Source organism: Pristis pectinata, chromosome 31, assembly GCF_009764475.1.
Source record: "Pristis pectinata isolate sPriPec2 chromosome 31, sPriPec2.1.pri, whole genome shotgun sequence".
Lineage (NCBI taxonomy): Eukaryota > Metazoa > Chordata > Chondrichthyes > Rhinopristiformes > Pristidae > Pristis > Pristis pectinata.
The window spans coordinates 2,802,542-2,824,315 of record NC_067435.1 but is presented as its reverse complement, the minus strand read 5'-3'; the positions used below and the strand labels follow the sequence as shown (position 1 = coordinate 2,824,315).

General features: G+C 45.4%; 1 protein-coding gene across 3 annotated transcripts in view; it reads right to left on the bottom strand.

The window, feature by feature from the left end:
• Positions 1–7,764, bottom strand: part of elavl3 (ELAV like neuron-specific RNA binding protein 3) — a 206,601-nt gene extending 198,837 nt beyond the window's left edge. For 2 of the 3 annotated variants that reach the window (XM_052041813.1, XM_052041815.1), the window contains exon 1: positions 7,396–7,536. In XM_052041813.1, the coding sequence (XP_051897773.1) occupies positions 7,396–7,434 (39 nt within the window). In that variant the 5' untranslated portion in view covers positions 7,435–7,536. Of the gene's footprint in view, positions 1–7,395; positions 7,537–7,742 lie in introns of those variants that run through there. The other variant, XM_052041820.1, reaches the window with a different exon arrangement.
• Between the last annotated feature and the right edge of the window lie 14,010 nt (positions 7,765–21,774).

Below are 21,774 nucleotides of genomic sequence, written 5' to 3'. Positions count from 1 at the left end.
AGTATAAGGGTAGGGAAGTCTTGTTCCATTTGTACAGAGTGCTGATGAGACCCCACCTGGACTACTACATACAGATTTTGATTAATTTAGAGAGATTGGAGGCAGTTCAGAGAAGGTTTGCAAGGTTAATTTCTGAGATAAAGTCTAGAAACTTTGTCCCATAGCAGCAAATTCGCCACCCAGTAAAATCTTATAGCTTTCAGAAGGCTTTGAGGAAACAGATAGTCATAGAGTAAAATAGCACAGAAACAGACCCTTCGGCCCATTTGGTCCATGCTGACCAAGATCCCCATCTAATCTAGTCTCATTTGCCTGCGTTTGACCATGTTTGGAGGGATATGGGCAAGGTACTTTTTAAATGTCGTTAACGTACCTGCCTCAACCACTTCCTCTGGCAGCTCATTCCATATACCGACCACCCTCTGGGTGAAAAAGTTGCCCCTCAGGTTCCTTTTTAAATCTCTCCCCTCTCACCTTAAACCTGTGCCCTCTAGTTCTTGATTCCCCGACCCTGGGAAAAAGACTGTGTGCATTCACCCTGTCTACGCCCCTCATGATTTTATACTCCTCTATAAGATCGCTCCTCATTCTCTTATGCTCCAATGAAAAAAGTCCCAACCCTCTGTCCATAAACCAAACACCCGAGTCCCGGAACCCCCTCGTTAAATAGATAAAAATGAGGCCGTCCAGTATCGCCACATCGTTGAACACCTTCACCCTGATTACATTCTGGGGATCTTGCTCCATGTCCTTTTCAGGAGCTTTCTAAAGAACAAGACTTGGCATTGATCTCAACACTCTTGTTTTGGATAGAGTTTGACAAATCAATCTCCGAAGGCATTGATTAAACCTTCAGAAGGCTATTCAATAGTAGATGAAATAAATACTTCAGATGCTGGAAAACTGAAATTAAAAACAGAAAATGTTGGAAGAACTCAGCACTTTTCCTGTCAGCTTCATCCTTTCTCCCCTAGTCTAGTCCCTTCCCACCATCATTATTTGGATGTTATTTCAACAGTTTCCAGTTCCCTGGCCCTAACCAAAGTCAAAGTCAAAGTCGAGTTTATTGTCAGATGCACAAGTCCATGTGTGCACAGGTGCAATGAAAAACTTACTTGGAGCAGCATCACGGGCACAGAGCATCAGATAAGCAGCATTCACAAGGAAAACATAAATTAAACATAAATTATACACAGTTTTTACAAGAAAGAACACAATTAGAACAAAAAATAGTCCATTGTAGTGCAAAGTGATCAAAGTGGTCTCAGTGTCGTTATACTGAGGTAGTGATTAGGGTTGTGCTGATTAGTTCAGGAACCGAATAGTTGAAGGGAAGTAGCTGTTCCTGAACCCGGTGGTGTGGGACTTCAGGTTTCCTTCTCGATGGGAGTTGCGAGAAGGTGGCATGGCCCGGATGGTGGGGATCTTTGATGATAGAATCAGTTTACCTTCACCATGGATGAACAAACTCTCTCCAACTCCATCCCACATCAAGAGCCTTTGAGGGTCCTCCCCTTCTTTCTTGAACTGAAGCCCAACCAGTTCCCCTCCACCACATACTCATTCGCCTCACATTAAACAACTTCTCCTTCAACCCCACTTCTATCTCCAGATCAAAGGTGTTGATAAGGGCACTCATATGGACCCAAGCTATGATTGTCTTCTTGTGGGATGTGTGGAATAGCCTTTGTTTCAGTCTTACTTGGGCACACTCCCCCAACTCTTTCTTTGGTACATTGCCTCCTGCACTCAGGCAGAACTCGAAAATATCATCCCTTCAGCATCTAATTTCCATCCTGCTCTCACTTTGCATGGTCCCTCTCTGACTCTTCTCATTCTGGAATCCTCCCTCTCCATCTCAGGGGATAGGCCAGCTCCAACATCCTCTGTAAGTCCACAGACTCCCACAGCTACCTTGATTAAACTTCCCTCCCCCCTGCCTCCTGGAAGGACTCCAATTCCTTTCCCTCAGTTTCTCTGCCCCATACACTCCAATGATGAGACATTCCTCACAGGTGCCTGTGAGATGTCTCCCTCAACTGTGGCTTCCTTTCCATCATCCTGGACAGAGCCCCGACCACGTCTCCTCTACTTTCCATACCTCTCATCCTTTCTCCTTCTGGATAGAACAAGAACAGAGTTCCTCTTGCTCTTAGCTTCCCCCCTCCAGCCTCCATGTTCAATGGATTATCCTTTACAATGTCCACCTGCTCCAACAAGATTCTGCCACGAGTGCAGTACTTTTTGGAGCAGCAGCACAGTACATTACAAGACGAGGACAAAGTATTAACATAAACTTAACATAAATTATATATAACTTATACGTGTGCAAAATAAAGAACAAAATAAACACACCAACACTAGTGCAAGATTGTGAGAGGTGAAAAAAACTATAGTCCGAAGTAGTTTTCAGGTTTTTCAGGTGGGTTCAAGGCCGTGACAGCCGTGGGGAAGAAGCTGTTGTTGAACCTTGAGGTGTGGGTCTTCAGGCTCCTGTACCTCCCGCCTGATGGGAGCATCGAGAAGGAGGCACGGCCTGGGTGGTGGGGGTCCCTGATGATGGATATCACCTTCCCGAGACATCGCCTCTTGTAGATGGAGATGAGGAGGAATTTCTTCTCGAGGGTTGTGACTCTTTGGAACTCACTACCTTGGAAAACTGTAGAGGTTGAGTCACCGAATACATTCAAGGCTGGGATAGATTTTTAGCCTACATGGGAGTCAAGTGTAACAGGAGTTGGACAGGCAAGTGGAAATGACGCCAAGATCAGATCAGCCTTATTCTTGTCGAATGGCGAAGCAAGCTGCTGGAGATGGCAGACTCCTTCTCCTATTCCCGTGTGCTGCGAGATTTTCAGATGTGATTGTTTTTTTTGAAGATGATGGCCATTAGTTCATAAAACAGCAATGAGCAAAGCCCAGGGGTTTGAAATTTCTTCATCTTGCTAAAGGATGTCTTTAATCTTAAAATACTTGACAAGACATCTCTCCTGCTATGATATTAATGAATTACATTCATTATACATTAGATGGAGAGAAGCTGATGGTTGGAAATGACCACAAGGCAGTAATGTTATTGAGGAGTTGACATGAAGTAAGACTAAATATTCAGTAGTTTTAAAAATCAGAACTTCTTTGTGTTTTCACACGAGTGAAGCCTGACTTGTTTAGGGAGGAGTGCAGGGCCATTCTATTGACCATTCACATGAAAGAACCACCCAGAAGAGTTTAAGCCAAAGTGTTAGAATTCAGTAAAGCCTCGATTCTGTTTAGATTGCTTCCAATTGAAGAGACTAACAGTTTGCTTACAAGATGCAGGGAATTGTGAGTTGGCATTCTATGCATATGCAGTGGAATTTGCAGATGCTGGAATCTGGAGCAACAACCAATTTGCTGGAGGAACTCAGCAGGTCGACCAGCATCTGTGGGAGCAAGGGAATTGTTGACGTTTGGGTCGAAACCCTCCATCAGGACTCTGATCCTCTTAATTGCTTATTCCTTGCCTGTCAGCCTTCAGTGCCTCGGTCCCTTTGAACATCAACACAACCCAATCTCTCAGCATTTAACAAATACTTTGCTTTTCTGTTGTGCGCGCTGGAGTGAATAACCTCACATTTTTCCATACTATATTCCATCTACCATACTCCTGTCCGTTCACATAGCTTGCTCATATCCCCATGAAGCCTCTTTACATTCTCTTCCATTGTCTCAATCACTGCAAGATTAGCAATCTCAGAAATTTGATATTTGGCCCTCTCAACAAATAGATGGTGAATAACAGAGGTCCAAGCATCAACCCCTGAGGTGACCCCACTATTCACAACCTGCCAACCTGAGAAAAATCTGTTTATTCCACCACTTGGCTTTCTATCCAATAACAATTCTTAATCCATGTCAGTATATTACCCGCAGTACATGAGATCTAACCTTGTTGATTAACCTTCTGGTGGGGACCTTATCAGATGCCTTCTTAAGATCCCAATGGCCCCAATCCACTGACGGTCCCTTATCTATTCTACTAGTTGCATCCCTGAAGATCTCTAGCATATTCGGCAAACATAATTTTCCTTTCGTAAATCCATACTGACTCTGCTCAATTCTATAGCAACAAAGAAGGTGCTTGTAGACCTCAGCAGGTCAGGCAGCATCTGTGGACGGTGGACGTTTCGGGTCGAGATCCTTCATTTGGACTCTGTTCTCCACAGCCTCATTTTCCCTCCACCATTTTATCAACTTTCAGTTCCCTGGCCCCCGCCACCTCATTTTCCCACTCTGCTGCTCAATTCTATTATTCTTTACAAGATGCCTTCATTGTTAACATTTTGTACTTAGTGTACAGGGAAATGCGGATATCTCAGGATAATTGTAGCCTCTCTCCATTTGCTCAATATCTTGCAATCAATAGATTTTTGGATACTTGGGGGTCAAGGATATGGCACTAGTGTAGGGAAGTGGTGCTGAGGGGGAAGCTCAGTCATGAACCTCAGAACAAGCAGGAGGAACCAAATGGCCTATTCTTGCTTCTGTATGTCATATTCTTTCTTCCAATCAGACTGGCCCCTGAAATGGCTCCACAAGACCCTTTGTTCAAGGACAATAGTTGACTGGCAATAATACTGATCTTTCCAACAATACCTGTGCCCCATGACTGGATTTAAATACTTGTTGATCCCAAATGATTTGAGCTGGTGATTATCAGGCAAACACCCATCAGCTTGACATCAGGACAAGACACAAGTGCTGGTTAGTTTAACTCTCCAGATTGCAGCAAGGTAAAATAAGAAAACTTTCTGCTACAATGTTTACACAGCTCAACCAGAAGATGTCGAATTTGTATGGTGGCTTTCTGAGTGCCCCATGGCACTAATGTGCAGTCACTGCTGTAATGTGGGATATGCAACAAGTAATTTATACAGAGCCAGCTCCACCAAACAGCTCAGTGATCATGAATAGAACAGGGATATTGTCTGAGGGATAAAGTTGGCTCGAGCATCAGGATAACTCTCTGCTCTTCCTTGAAGTCATACGTGAGATTCTGAGAGAATGGAGGGGATAACGCCTCATCCCTACAAGAGCTCCGAGATGGGGTCTCAGTCTTGAATTTTATACACAAATCTTCTTCCTCCAAAGTCTTCCCACACAGAGGTGTGTGTGTGTGTGTGTGTGTGTGCTCGCCACTGAGACAGCTCTGTAGGAGTGGCCTGGCCCTGTTGAGGTGTTCAGCTCTGTAGTACTGAGGGAGTGCTGCATTGTCAACACTTTATGTCTTCAGAAGCTGAAGCCCCAGCCATGCTCTCAGAAGATGTAAAACATCTCATGATGCAATTGGAAGAAGAGGAATGTGGTTTTAATTGCTGCCCAGTATTTAGCCCATTAAAATAATCTAAAGAGAGTAAAGAGGTAAATAAAGGGTTTGTTTTACCTGCTGCTCAATTGTTATCTCACAACCATAGTAGATAACGTTTTATCTCAGTATTATCTGTGGGATTGTGTGGTGTCAGATCATCTACTATACTTCATTTTATCAACAATGAAAAGGGCTTTATTGGTTATCTTGTGGTTGTGAAAAATGCTGATCTTTCTGTTCACAACTGGGAACAAATATCTTTAAATAAGGTTTTTTTTCTGGCATGTGGTGTCAAGATCAGGACTCCCAGGTGAGGGTATGTAACCAGGTGTGGAGTGTAGTCCCCACTCTCCTGTACTGACAATGTGACTCCCACCCCACTGTGTGGCTTTCCCCAGTTTCCTCGTCAACTACCCTTGGGCCTGTCGAAAGGACATTACCAAACAGCCCCATGCCGTCCTGCTCTATCACAGGTCACAGGACACAACGGCCATCCGACTTCTTGAGGAAAAAGTGGGTGAACATTTAAGGTGGGAAAAGGGCTCTGGCAAGACAACGGCCATTGGGGATTACTGTAGGAAAAGGCTAGCGTGGGAATTGTGGGCAAGAGCCGCAGAGTTCGTGCTGCTTCTCACGGGTCGGAAGGAATGGGACTGATAGGATTACCATGCTGGGAGTTGGAATAGATACAATGGGCTGAATGGCCTCTTCTGTACTGTGATAAGTAACTAAGGTTCCTCCTCTGCTCTTTGTATTCATGGTGTTATTCCTCCCCCCCTCTAAGATACTGGGATTTCATAAGAAACCCTCGATCATTTTGGTCTGCATTGATGCCACAGAAATGAAAGCCTCACTCGCTGTGTCACAGAGAGACCAAAAGGGGAGACTACAGAGAACGAAAATGGCAGTATAAATTTGCCGTATGTTGTACGTGCTGTATGTTGGATGTAGTATTTTACACGTGTTGAACTCTGATTATGAAATTCGGTTCCATTGAGATTAATAGAAGTGCAGTTCACAGCTCATGTGTTAGTGGATTCTGCGTTTAGTGCGGACAATAGAGGGTGAATTTCCACCCAAGTCTGCATTAAACTGCTGAGTAACATTGATTTATTTTTGGATGGTTGAATTGTCGAGAGGGGATCAAAGTTTGCCGTGAAGCACAGCACCTGAGGTAGCAACCGACTCCCCGTTACCGAGAGATTTTACAGAATGCCATTCACTTTCCCATGAAATTGAAATTCTTGAATAATTCATACTGAGAAAAGACCTTATTAAAAGAGAAAGGTTACTGCAGAAGACATTGATGTTGCCAAGTAAGGCATCTGCGTCTGCATCGAGAATTTCTGCTGGCAAGCCAGAAATTCCTAACGGCAAGAACTCTGTTAAAGCAACTGTATAAAATGATAGTGACATCCCTGGTGATTTCAAAAGCCGAGTGAAGAGCGCAGGCAGCAGAAGGGTTAAAGGAATGAACTAATAAAGGAAATGGTACAAAACAGGATTACTGATTTCTGACAATTTATTAGCACAAGATAAAACACTGCGGTGATTTCACCAGCATCTGTTGAGAGCTATCAAACCACTCCTCACTCTGAACCTCTCTCCCCTCCCCCACCATATCACCACCAATCGCATCTCTCTCATCATTTTGACAAAGCCTCCAGTTTATTAAACATTGCAAAAGCTCAAATATAAATATATGTTAGCAAGCAAGCAAAGGAGCAAAAGCAACTCGCTCGACTTAAAGCGAGGTTGATTTTTTTTAATCAAAAATCCTGGACCCTCTCAGGGACCCAGCATTGAAATCTTGCTCTGGGCACAGTACAGGAAACCAGATCAAAGCCTTTTTTTTACCATTGTTACTGTAACAACGTCCATCCTTAAGGTTTCTGTCCACATATACATATTAAAAACAAAAGCAACTCGCCTGTTATCCACCAATGAGACAAAAATCACAATTTCCTAACCAACGATAGCAAACAAAATTTACCACCCCACACCCACCCGATTATATATTAAAAAAAAGCTCATTGCCGTTCACCTACCAGAGCCTTCTTCCTCCGATCGAACTGCACCAACGTCATACCTTGGATAGCAGTGAGTGCAGTACTCACAGGGCACCTTGGTTGAGTTTCAAATCCCAAGTTGCCAATTTATCAGCATTCGCAACTGTCAGCAGGTTTGATGTGCATCATGTGGAACCTCAACTATCCCCCGATCCTCCCCTTAAACCCCCCACACCACCCCCCTCCTTCCTATACATATAATTATGTAAAATGTGGTCCTGGAAAGAAATCACGTCCCGGTCCTATATATTTTTGGGAGGAGTGGGGGAACATTATCAAATATTCATACGTCGAACTTCAAAAACAAAACAGCAATCAAATTGTACCTTGTATGCACAGAGAGGAGAGTCTTCTCTCGTATGTGAGCATCTGTTCATTTTTGTGGCATGCGCCATTCTGGTTGAGGGAGAGAAAATTGCAGCTATCCCACAGGGGACGGGAGTTTGAGAGAGAGAGAGAGAGAGAGAGAGAGAAGAAAGGGGAGAGACAGGAAGAAAATAGATGAGAGAGAACAGATAAGACAAAAATGCAGAGGGAAAGGGTTGTGGTGGGTGTTCAGAGAGAAAGGAACCGCTGCAGATTTCTTTCACCAGCTGAGTTAACCGTTAAGTGTTCAGAGTGAGGGTATCAATATTTTCCAATGTTGTTATTCAGGATTGTAGTTTAACAGCGTGTGGCTTTGAAGAGAACTGGTACCTTTCAACCGAGCAAGGCTGCTGCCTCTACAAGTAATACAAAGCGGCAGAATTTTCGTAAGGTGCCAGTGAGAATTATCTTCTCCTCACCTTTTTTTAAAGCACACTGCAATGCACAAAGCCAATGACACTCAAAGCTCAACAGTCAGGTTATGTTTTTCAGCTGTTGGAATGAATAGATAGAATGGCTCATGTGACCAGACGCACACCCAGAGCATTTTGAAGGCAGATGGCATCATTTTTGGTTCAAACTACGAGTGGTTTGCAAGCCAATCTTTGTTGAAAAAGGGACACTTTTGTAACATAGAAAAGGTGAGGGTAATGTTGGTTTCAGTGATGATATTACTAATATGTTTTCGTTGGATACAACAGTTGGAGAAGTTGAGTCGTCTTTGTTGAAGGACTTTGCTTTTGGCCAAGTCTGCCCAACGCACGGCGGTAATCTCCTCTTGGAGATATGTCAAGTCAAATTTATTATCAGATGCACAAGCAGAAGTATGTAAAGATGCAATGAAAAACCTACTTAGAGTCATGGAGTCATACAGCACAGAAACAGGTTCTTTGGCCCAACTGGTCCATGCCGACCAAGATGCCCCATCCAAGCTAGTCCCATTTGCCAGCGTTTGGCCCATAACTTTCTAAACCTTTCCTATCCATGTACCTGTCCAACTGTCTTGCAGCAACAGGCGCATAGCATTGGAAACACAGCATTCAAAAGAAAAACATAAATTATACAACATTATACAAGAAAGAACATAATTAGAACAAAAGAAACAAAGTCCATTGTAGTGCAAAGTGGTCACAGTGTTGCTGTGCTGAGGTAGTGATTGGGGTTGTGCCGGTTGGTTCAAGAACTGAATGGTTGAAGGGAAGTAGCTGTTCCTGAACCTGGTGGTGTGGGACTTCAGGCTCCCGTACCTCCTGCCTGATGGTAGCTGCGAGAAGACAGCATGACCCGGATGGTGGGGGTGTTTGATGATGGATGATATAGAAATTTCTTCTCGTAGAGGATGGTGATATTTTGGAATTCCCTGCACCTGACAGTTGTGGAGACTGGACATTAGAAGTACTTAAAGTGGAAGTGGATACACTTTTTGGAAGTTCAGGGGATTGAAGACTATGAGGATCTGACGAAGAGGAAGAATTGAGACCTCGGGGTAGATCAGTCATGATCATATTGAATGGCAGGGCAGGTTGTCTACTCCTGCTCCTGTTTTCTTGTTCCAAGGCAAATACAAGGTTGACATAAAGGACAGACTGGTGATGCTGGTCATCTGTGTCAGGGAAACTTTCAGTCCTCAGGTGCCAGGAAATGTCACACCCATCAACTTTGCCTTTTTACATTTTCTTTCAAAAGCCAGGCTGACTCACCAACATTTGGTGTGAAGCTGAACCAACGCCCCAGCTAAAAGATCCTTGGACACTGTACGAAACATGGGAATTAATCCTGGTGCCCATAATCACTGTGATGAAAGGAGTGAAGTCATCTTCATTCTAGTGCTGTCTGTGGGAGTGGACTGTGCACAAAATTAGTCGCCACCTTTCCTATGTCACAAGGGTGACTGCACTTCAGCAAGGATCCCATTGTGAAAGACACAATACTTTCTCATTCAAAAGAAGAGATTCTAAGCCAAACAGTTGTGCAGGAAGGGAAAATCTGCCATTAATTTGAGGTGATTATTGGTGTGTTTGTCAGCAAGCTGAACAACATGATTGATTAAGAGGCATCTCCAGCAGGAAGCATGAGGAGCTATGAGGTGATGGAGAGGGGAGCATTGCTCCTCACGCTTCGTGCTGGAGACGTCACTCTTGGACTCAGACATACTGTTCAGTGGAATAAGAGGTGCATAGCCTTATATTAATTTGTACAGTGGGAAGCTGTCGGTTCGATCGTCTTCGATCTGGGTTTAGGTGAGCACAGCCAGGTTCCAGAGTTCAATGGGGGAGAAAGAGGTCTTTACATTGGGCAGGGTCCTGGACGCCTTTGAGACATAAGTGACTGCAGATGCTGGAATCTGGACCAAAAAATAAACTGTTGGAAGAACTCAGTGGGTCGAACATCATCTGTGGAGGCAAAGGGATGGTCGACATTTCAGGTTGAGACCCTGCATTAGGACTGAGAGTGTAGAGGGAAGGTATCTGGTATAAAGGGGTGAGAGGGAGGGGTGAGGCAGGAGCTGGGAAGTGGTAGGTAGGACCAGATGGGGAGCAGAGGGGATGATGGGGAAGGGGAGAGGGGAGGGGGAGAGGATGATGAGGAGCGGAGGGGGTGAGGGGAGAGGGGGTGGGGAGACAGAGGATGGTGGGTGATAGGTGGAGCCAGATAAGGGAGACATGATGGGCAGATGGAGCCAGGTGGGAAGGAGATAGGAAAGGTGAACCAAGGAGAAGAAGCCGGCGTTGACAGGTTTCTGGGTAATGGACAAATGGGGGAGGGTGATGAGTGCTGGTAACGAGGAGGGGGAGAGATGGAAAAGGTGAACAAAGGGAGAGAAAACCTGGGTGGACTGATGGCAGTGGGAAAGGAACATAGAGGGCACGGGGAGAGGGGTTGGCAGGATCAGCAGTTCCTGGTGACTCCCTGCCAGGTGAGTAGCAGGGTGTTGTTGGATCCCCCAGTGGCTAGGAACCTCCACAGAAGATGTTCCACAGAAGTCACTCGAGCTCAGGAATGACTTGGTTCCACCCAGTCCTGAGATGACGGATGAGAGCTCTGGGTGACCTGCAGACTTTACCACATGGGGCAGGTGGGTGGGCTGTTTGAGATCAAAAGCAAACAAAAGAGGTTCACCGGGATGCTGCCTAGATTAGAGGGTATGAGCTATAAGGAGAGGTTAGACAAACCTGGGTTGACTTCTCTGGAGCATCGGAGACTAAGGGGAGACCTGATAGAGGTTTATAAGATTACGAGAGGCGTAGATAGGGAAGACAGTCAGAATCTTTCTCCTGGAGATGTCAAATACTGGAGGGCATAGCTCTGTGGTGAGAGTGGGGAATGTTAAAGGGGATTTACATAGCAAATTTTTATTACACAGAGGGTGGCGGGTGCCTGGAACGGGCTGCCAGGAGTGGTGGTTGAAGCAGGTATGATGGTGGTGTTCAAGAGCCTTTTAATTAGACACGTGAATCCGCAGGGAGTGGAGGGATACGGATCAGGTGCAGGCAGAAAAGATTTAGCTTAAAGTGAGATTGTGTTCGGCACAGACATTGTGGGTCGAAGGTCCTGCTCCCGTGCTGTATTGTTCTATGTTCTGTGTTCTTCTGGAGCTCAGCAGGTCAAGCAGCTTCTGAGGAGGCAAAGGGATTGTTGATGTTTTGGGTCGAAACCCTGCATCAGGACTGTTTGAGTATGACAGGGCTGTTTGAGAGGTCTGTGTTCCTTTGGCTGTCTTACTTGGTCTCCACTTGCTCCCATCGAGGATCCTCAAGGACGTCTGTGCCTTCCTGGAAAATCTTTCTCCATTTTGATTACTCGGGCCCGGGGATTCCATTGCATTGGTGAGGAGGTTACATTTTCTGAAGGAGGGGTTGAGAACATCCTTGAACCATTTCTTCTGTCCTCTCAGAATCTCTTGTGGACTGCCCGGTGGCTCTGACATCCACCATTATGAAGTGCTTCGCGAGGCTGGTCATGGCACATATTAACTCCAGCCTCCCAGACAACCTCGACCCACTGCAATTCACCTACCTCTGAAACAGGTCTACAGCGGATGCCGGTTCCCTGGCCCTACACACATCTCTGGAGCATCTGGACAGTAAAGGCACCTACGCTAGACTATTGTTTATTGACCACAGCTCCACCTTCAATACTATAATTCCAAGCAAACTAATCACCAAACTCTGAAATCTGGGACTCAACACCTCCCTTTGCAACTGGATCCTTGACTTTCTGACCAGCAGACTGTAATCAGTGAGGATAGGCAGCAATGCCTTCGGCACGATTATTCTCAGCACTGGTGCCCCACAAGGCTGCGTCCTCAGCCCTCTACTCTATTCACTATACACTCGTGACTGCATGGCCAGATTCTGCTCTAACTCCATCTACAAGTTTGCAGATGATACCACCATGGTGGGATGAGTCGGAGTACTGGAAGGAGATAGAGAGCTTAGTGACATGGTGTCATGACAACAACCTTTCCCTCAATATCAGCAAGACAAAAAGAGCTGGTCATTGACTTCAGGAAAGGGGGCGGTGTACATACACCCGTCTACATCAATGGTGCTGAGGTTGAGAGGGTCGAGAGCTTCAAGTTCCTGGGAGTGAACATCACCAGTAGCCTGTCCTGGTCCAACCACGTAGATGCCATGGCCAAGAAAGCTCACCAGCACCTCTACTTCCTCAGGAGGCTAAAGAAATTTGACATGTCCCCTCTGACACTCACCAACTTTTATTGATGCACCATAGAAAGCATCCTATTTGGATGCATCATGACTTGGTATGGCAACTGCTCTGTCTGTGACTGCAAGAAACTGCAGAGAGTTGTGGACACAGTTCAGCACATCACGGAAACCAGCCTCCCCTTGATGGACTACACTTCTCGCTGCCTCGGTAAAGCAGCTAGTATAATCAAAGGCCCCACCCACCTGGGACATTCTCTTCTTCCCCCTCCCGTCAGGCAGAAGATACAAAAGCCTGAAAGCACATACCACCAGACTCAAGGACAGCTTCTATCCCACTGTTATAAAACTATTGAACGGTTTCCTCATATGATAAGATGGACTCTTGACCTCACAATCAACCTCGTTATGACCTTGCAGCTTATTGTCTACCTGAAATTTCTCTGAATCTGTGACACTTTATTCTGTATTCTGTTATTGTTTTCCCCTGTACTACCTCAATGCACTGATGTGATGAAATGATCTGTATGGATGGTATGCAAGACAGGTTTTTCACTGTACCTCAGTACATGTGACAATAATAAACCAATTCCAACTCCAAGCTTGGAGTAGAATGCTTGTTTTGGGAGTCTGGCGTCTGACATATGATCAGTGCGGCCTGATCAGTGCGGCCTGACCAGTGACTCTGTCTGAGGTGATTAAAGCCTCAATTCTAGGGATGTTGACCTGCTGGAGGACAATGATGGGTTGATTGGCTGCTGTAAATTGTCCCTGGTGTGGAAGTGAGTGATAGAATCTATGGTAGGGTGAATTGGTAAATTGGTTTATTATTGTCACATGTACTGAGGTACAGTGAAAAACTTTGTTTTGCGTGCCATCCATACAGATCATTTCATCACATCAGTGCATTGAGGTAGTACAAGGGAAAACAATAACAGAATGCAGAATAAGGTGTTACAGTTACAGAGAAAGTGCAGTGCAGGCAGACAATAAGGTGCAAGGTCATAATGGTGGAAGTTGATGTGAATGTGGAATAAGTTGCAGGAAAAATTAATAAGAAAAGGGCTGGCATAGACTCAGTGGTCTGAGTGGCCTTCTACATTGTAAGGAAGTATGGAAATACAACGTGGTTTCATTATTATAGATGTACACAAGAGAAAATCATATTAGGAAGAAATAGAAGGATATGTAGATGGGGTTAGATGCAAATCAGTGAGGACATTAAAGCACTGGTGTGGCCCAGTTGTCCTGTTTCTGTTGTGTAAACACTTTGTGAAGCTGCGTGACAGTGTGACCAATTAACATTTATTTGAGGTTATGGTGGAGGGCTGAAATTGCCCAAGATGTTGGAAGATGTGTTTGAAGATGTGCTCAGCAACCTGAGTGAGTAGATGGGGCCTCAGCCTAACAGATCATTTCAAAGGTGCACCTTTGGCAGTGTAGCACTCCCTCAGTCCTGCACTGGTACATTAGCCTGGGCCTGCCCTCGTGTCAGTGGAGTGGGCAAAAAAAATCAAAGACGTGACAAACTCAGACATTCACAAAATCCCTTTTAAGTTCAATAGTGGATGATGACAGAGCGTGTTATGGCAAAACTAACATTTGTGCATAAAACCCTTACAAGAAAAAATGCTGGAAACACTCAGCAGGTCAGGCAGCATCTGTGGAGAGAGAAACAGTCTGGCTGAAGAGCCCTGAAACTGAAACTTTAACTCAGTTTCTCCCTCCACAGATGCTGCCTGACCAGCTGACTGTTTTCAGCATTCTTTGTTGTTATTCAGATTTTCAGCATCTGCAGTATTTTTTTTATTTCCATCCTATTAACAGAGGACACTCTCCTCTTCCCACAGATCTTACCCTCCTGATTAGTGCCACTGCCTGGACATCCTGCTGGCTGGAGAACAAGATGCTCCTGTTCCTGATCTCTATCCAAGGAGCCATGCTGGTAAATAGTGTTTGTAGGGGAAAGAAGATTCAGCCTGATCAAACAGGTCCTGCTCACTGACAGAACATAGAACACAGAACAATACAGGAACAGGCCCTTCTGCCCACAATGTTCTGCCAAACTAATGAAGCTAATGACACCTAATTAAATTAATCCCTTCTGCCTGCACAAGGTCCACATCCCTCCATTCTCTGCACATTCATGTGCCTATCTAAGAGCTTTTTTAACGCCTCTATCGTATCTGCCTCCACCACCACCCCTGGCAGCACATTCCAGGCACCCACCACTCTCTGTGTAAAAAAACTTGCCCTGCACATCTCCTTTAAATTTTCTCCTTCTCTCCTTAAATGCATGTCCTCTAGCATTAGGTATGTCAACCCTGGGAAAAAGATACCAGCTGTCTACTCTATCTATGCCTCTCATAATTTTACTAACTTTCATCAGGTCTCCCCTCAGCCACCACTGCTCCAGAGAAAACAACCCAAGTTTATCCAATCTCTCCTTATAGCAGATGCCCTCTAATCCAGGCAGTATCTGGTGAACCTCTTCTGCACTCTCTCCAAAGCCTCCACATCCTTTCCATAATGGGGCAACCAGAACTGAATGCAATACTCCAGATGCGGCCTAACCAGAGTTTTATAAAACTGCAACATAACTGCCTGACTCTTGAACTCAATGCCCCAACTAATAAAGGCCAGTATTTTTTTTTGTTAGTAAGTCACTAGGATGATGTAGGAAATATAATGCCTAATTTCCTACAACAAACTCTCAGAAAGAGCCAAGTAATGTTGGGAGAGGAGGAAGGATCCTTTTACTCCTCTGCAAGTCAGTGAGATAGAATCTTCTACCTTCACCTTGTAGAACATTCAGTATCAAGGTTTAGCATCCAATCCAAAAGAGGATATCTCTGACCCTGCAGCATTCCTTCACTACACCTCAGATCACCTGGATTTTTTTTGCTCAGACGCTTAGAGTTAAATTTGAACCCACAAACTTCCAATACCTGAGGTAAGAGTCATACTGAGAGAGCCGTGGTTGTGTTTTCAACACTACAGGACAATGTTGGCATTTGTAATCAGGTCAGAGCCCTCAACTGCATAAACTCAAGAGAACTGAAGGTAGTGAGCAATCTGCTGGAGGAGCTTAGTGGTTGATCAGCATCTGTTGCGGGGAAAGGAATTGTTGACGTTATGGGGTTGAAACCTTGCATCAGGACTGAGAGCGGGGAGGGGAGATGACCAGAAGGGGAATGCTGAGGCAGGAGCCGGTAGGAGACTGGCGGACTGAGTGGGTGGGAGAAGGATGATGGGCAGATCGAGCCAGGTAGGGAAGGAGGAGGGGTGGAATTGGGGGAGAGAGGCAGGTGGATGATAGATGGAGGCAGACAGAACGAGGAGGGAGCCAGAAGGGGTGAGGGGAGGGTGAAGGTGAAGACAGCTGCAGGAGGGAACAGGAGGGAAGTTTATGCACCCAGTGCTCAGAAGTTAATGCTGTAAGCACTGCTGTAATTGTGGTGTGTTTGCAAGTGGATTATAAGGGAAAGAGGTTGGACTGTTCCTGTTGTCACTGTATGTCTTTCTTGAGATGTGGTGTAAAATGCCCCAGGAAGGTTTTGACCCAATGCAGAATGTAACTGAAGCATCAGTTCCTTCCCTTTCTGTGTGGCCACATAGCTCTTCCATCAGAGAGAGACACAAGAGACTGCAGATGCTGGAATCTGAAGCAAAAAACAAACTGTTAGAGGAACTCAGTGGGACAGGCAGCATCTGTAGAGACAAAGGGATGGTCAAAAGTCAAAGTCAAGTTTCTTGTCATATGCACAAGTAATTTGGTAAATTGGTTTATGATTTTTATATGTTTTCCCTTGTACTACCTTGTACTACACACGAGTTTCAGTGAAAAACTTGTCTTGCATACCGTCCATACAGATCATTTCAATACAATTCTGCACTGAGGTAGTACAAGGGAAAACAATAACAGGACGCAGAAATAAAGAGCAGTACAGGTACACGATAAAGTGCAAGACCATAATGAGGTAAATTGTGAGGTCAAGAGTCCATCTTATTGTACAAGGGGACCATTCAATAGTCATTAGTTCAACAGCTGGATAGAAGCTGTCCTTGAGTTTGGTGGCAATGAAAAACTTACTTGCAGCAGCATCACAGGCACATAGCATTAGAGACGCAACATTCACAAGAAAAGTCTTAAATTATATAAGAAAGGACACAATTAGAACAAAAAAAAAACAAAGTCCATTGTAGTGTAAAGTGGTCATAGTGATGCTATGCTGAGGTAATGATTAGGGTTGTGCAGGTCGGTTCAAGAACCAAATGGTTGGAGGGAAGTAGCTGTTCCTGAACCTGGTGGTGTGGGACTTCAGGCTTCTGTACCTCCTGCCCGATGGGAGCTGTGACAAGGTTTGGATGGTGGGTCAACGCTTCAGTCCTGAAGCAAGGTCTCAACCGGAAACATTAACCACCTCCTTGCCTCCACAGATGCTGCCTGACCTGCTGAGTTCCTCCAGCAGCTTGTTTTCAGTTGGGTAGAGGGTGAAGAAGGAAGACAGGAAGGGACAAAGAAAGGAGGATAAAGCAGGTAAAAGCCCACGTGCCACCAATCCTAGCCCACCTGACCAATGCAAATTGCTGGCGTTTGCCGCGGTTGGGATCAATTGGAAAGCCATGCCATGCAGCTCAAAGCCTGCTGCCAACAACTGCAGCAGGTCCCCATGGGTCGAATATATTATAAAGGGATTAAGTGTTGTGGAATGTAGAGGGATCATTATGTTTATGCTGGTGATTTCACTGACCACTGACTCGATAATTCTCTGCGGCGATACTGAGACTGGTAACTCAGGCAGCTGAGTTCCGACTGAAGCCCGTGCTCTGTGTACTGAGTTGCAGAGTGACAATGAAGAATGGCCGGAGGTGTCTTTAAAATGAATAGAATCTCACTGCAGTGACAGTACATTACAAACGATCTCTCTCTCGTGAGCAGGACCTTTACAACTCACACAAGCCTGTGAATTATGGATCTTTTACGTTACTGGAAGCTCGTGTTACCATGGGAATTTGCAAAAAGCAGCTAGCCCACACCTTGGCCTCCCCTGTTAGGTTTTAGAAGGAATGGATAACATTTTCTTTTTGTCTCAGCTTTGATTTATTAATATTTTTTGTTTCCTATGATGGCTAGACGCACTCAGAGCTCGGTCCGCATGCAGAGATTTTCCACCCAGCTTACAGTTCCACACAGGCAGTGTGGAACAACCACAGTGCTAAGTGCTTCCTGATACCAACACCAAGCCTTGGGCATGAGGGTTGACTTCCAGCGGAGAAGTGCTGCCCTTGACATCAAGGGAACTTCATTGGGTGTGACATCCAGGAGATTTGGAGAAAGCATCACAGAGTCATAGAGTTGTACAGCATGCAAACGGGCCCTTGGCCCAACTCATACATGCCAACCATGGTGCCCACCAAGCTAGTCCCACCTGCCCACGTTTGGCCCATATCCCTCTAAACCCCTCCTATCCATGTACTTATCCAAATGTCTTTTAAATGTTGTTAATGTACCTGCCTCAACCACTTCCACTGGCAGCTCATCATTATACACACCACCTCCTGTGTGAAGAAGTTACCCCTCAGGTCCCTTTCAAATCTTTCACCTCTCATCTGAAACTCACAACCTCTAGTTTTTAGTTCCCCTTCCCTTGGACTATGTGCGTACCCCCTTTCTATGCCCCTCATGATTTTATACACCTCTATGATGTCTCCTACATTCTAAGGAATAAAGTCCTAGCCTGCCCAGCCTCGAACCTTGTTGGCATCCTCATAAATCTTTGCTGCACTCTTTCCAGTTTAATAATAGAAACTATATAGGTCCCTGGTCAGACCCCACTTGGAGTACTGTGCTCAGTTCTGGTCACCTCACTACAGGAAAGATGTGGAAGCCATAGAGAGGGTGCAGAGGAGATTTACAGGGACGCTGCCTGGAATGCGGAGCATGTCTTATGAAAGCAGGTTGAGGGAACTCGACCTTTTCTCCTTGGAGAGACGGAGGATGAGGGGGGACCTGATTGAGGTATATAAGATGATGAGAGGTATTGATAGGGTAGATAGTCAGAGGCTTTTCCCCAGGGCTGAATTGGTGGCCACAAGAGGACATAGGTTTAAAGTGCTGGGGAGTAGATATAGAGAAGATGTCAGGGGTAAGTTTTTTACTCAGAGAGTGGTGAGTGTGTGGAACGGGCTGCTGGAAACGGTGGTGGAGGCAGATACGATAGGGTCTTTCAAGAGACTGTTAGATAGGTATATGGAGCTGAGTAAAATAGAGGGCTATGAGTAAGCCTTGTAATTTCTAGGGTAGGGACATGTTCGGCACAGCTTTGTGGGCCAAAGGGCCTGAATTGTGCTGTAATTGTTCTATGTTCTATGTTCTATGAGCATAGAACAGTACAGCACAGGAACAGGCCCTTTGGCCCATGATGTCTGTGCTGAACACAATGCTAAATTAAACTAAATCTCTTCTGCCTGCACATGATCCACATCCCTCCATTCCCCACACATTCATGTGTCTGTCTAACAGCCTCTTAAACACCACTATTGTATCTGCTTCCACCACTACCCTTGGCATAGTTTAAGAAATAATTGCAAGAAGTGCAGGTTTCTTAACTTGGATAATTGTTTTAACACAACTCCTCATCTGATTAAACAACTTTTTAACTTGTCCAGATGAATGTCTCCAGCATTTTAGGTGTAAATCCCAGAATGAGATTCTTCTGGCTGGCATGAATGGTCCATGGTTTTCTTGAATTTGTGGATGTGCATTTAATTCTCTCTAGAACAGTGCAGCAATGGTGAAGATGGAAAGTAACTAAACACTACTATTATAAAATCGCATGCCACTATTTTGTCTTTCCTATAACAAGGCGACCAAAGTTGCACGCAATACTCACGGTGCAGTCTCACCAATTTCATGTATGAGGAAAGGAGGGAGGTCCCTAATGCTGAGGCTCAGACTTGGCAGAAGAGAGGATGGTTGTGACTGTTGGAAGTCAACCTCTAGCACAGGAGGTGGCTACAGGTGTTCCTCAGGGTTGTTTCCTGGACCCAATGATCTTCAGTCCTTTCATCAGAGATAAGGCTATAGCAATGACTGAGCCTGTCTGATTCTTTATCAGGCCACTCCTGCAGTTCTGGCCATCCCATTACAGGAAGGATGCGGAGGCTTTGGAAAGGGTACAGTTTACCAGGGTGCTGCCTGGATTAGAGGGCATGAGCTCTAAGGATAGGTTGGACAAACTTGAGTTGTTTTCTCTGGAGTGTCGGAGGCTGAGGTGAGACCTGATAGAAGTTTATAGGGGCAGGCACGGTAGTGTAGTGGTTAGCATAATGTTATTACAGCGCCAGTGACTCGGGTTCAATTCCGGCTACTGTCTGCAAGGAGTTTGTATGTTCTCCCCGTGACTGTGTAGGTTTCCTCCAGGTGCTCCGGTTTCCTCCCACATTCCAAAGATGTACGGGTTAGGAAGTTGTGGCCATTCTATGTTGGCACTGGAAGCGTGGCGACACTTGTGGGCTGTCCCCAGAACACTCTATGCAAAAAGATGCATTTCACCGTGTGTTTTGATGTATGTCTGACGAATAAAAATTATCTTATCTTAAAATTATCAGAGGCATAGATAGAGTAGACAGTCAGTATCTTATCCCCAGGGTAGAAACGTTGAATACTTGAGGACATAGCTTTAAGGTGAGAGGGGGGAAGTTTAAAGGAGATGTGCAGGGCAAGTTTTTACGCAGAGAGTGGTGGGTGCCTGGAGCGGGCTGCCAGGGGTGGTGGTGGAGGCAGATACGATAGAGGTGTTTAAGAGGCTGTTAGATAGACACATGAAAATGGAGGGATATGGATTGTGTGCAGAAGGGATTGGTTTAATTTGGCATCATGCTCAGCACAGACATCGTGGGCTGAAGGGCCTGTTCCTGTGCTGTACCATTCCATGTCCTATGTTCCATTCCAGCTGAGGATCCCACTCCACTGATTCAGGCTCTGACAGGGAGAGTCTATGTCCACCTACAAACAACCTTAGACCAGGGTGGGCAAGTGGCAAATTACTGTTGTGTCCCACAAGGACCTGTGCCAATGACCATCCCCAACAAGGTTCATACAACTATTGGACTTTATCAATTACCACTGTCCACTCCCTCACCCTCAACATTCTAGGCACCGACACTGAACAGAAACTGAACCTCGAGATTTGTGTGTCTGCAAGAGCCCATGTCCTGAAGTTCCATCATTTATGAGACACAAGTCAGGGCTGTTAGGGAAAACTTTCTCCACTCTGCAGATGGGGATCCAAACACAATGAAGATCCTCAACTTAATTCACGTGGCTGAAGATTCCCTCTCTACTCCCCTGAACACTCACTGCTGGCACAGTGGGGCTGCAGGGTGCACCGACCAATACGCGGATGGGAGTAACCTGTCCAGGTTTCCTACACAACAGAAGGAAAGCCTCAGTTTCTACCCCACCCACCCGGGTCATTCTCTCTTCTCTCCTCTTCCGTCAGGCAGAAGGTACAGGAGCCTGAGGGTACACACCACCAGGCTCAAGGACAGCTTCTACCCCATTGTGATAAGACTATTGAATGGTTCCCCTATACGATGAGATGGACTCTGACCTCATGATCTACCTTGTTGTGACCTTGCACCTTATTGCACTGCACTTTCTCTATAGCTGTGACACTTTACTCTGTACTGTTATTGTTTTTACCTGTATTACTTCAATGCACTCTGTACAAATCCAATATAACTGCACTGTGTAATGAATTGACCTGTATGATCGGTATGCAAGGCAAGTTTTTCACTGTACCTCGGTACAAGTGACAATAATAAGCCAATACCAATACCAGCTAGCAGAACATGGGCAGCAACCAATTGGACACTGTGATATCTGCACAGAGCCTCACACGTCACACACCATCCTGACTTGGAGATACCTGCCACGATGTGGACACTGAGTCACAGTGATGGAACCTCCTGCCCAGCAACACTGAGGAAGTTCCTTCACCACAAACACAACACAGGGCGAGGAAGGTGACTGTTCACCAGCTGGGAATGATCCTCACCTGCTGACCCCCCAGAGATGCTTGCATCCCATTAATAATTCTGATAAAGTAGAATTGGAGGATCCATAGTAGCATCAATTCCAAAGTGCCATCCTTTTATTGCTGATCAGCTCAAGGTTGTGAACAAGGAGAGCATGTAGAGCAACACACTGAGCAGCTTCATACATCTAATCAGTGGCAAACCCATCAGACTCACGTAGGTCCTTGTCCCTGCCTCCTGCATGATGCTCATGGTATAATGTCCACTCAATGATGCCCCA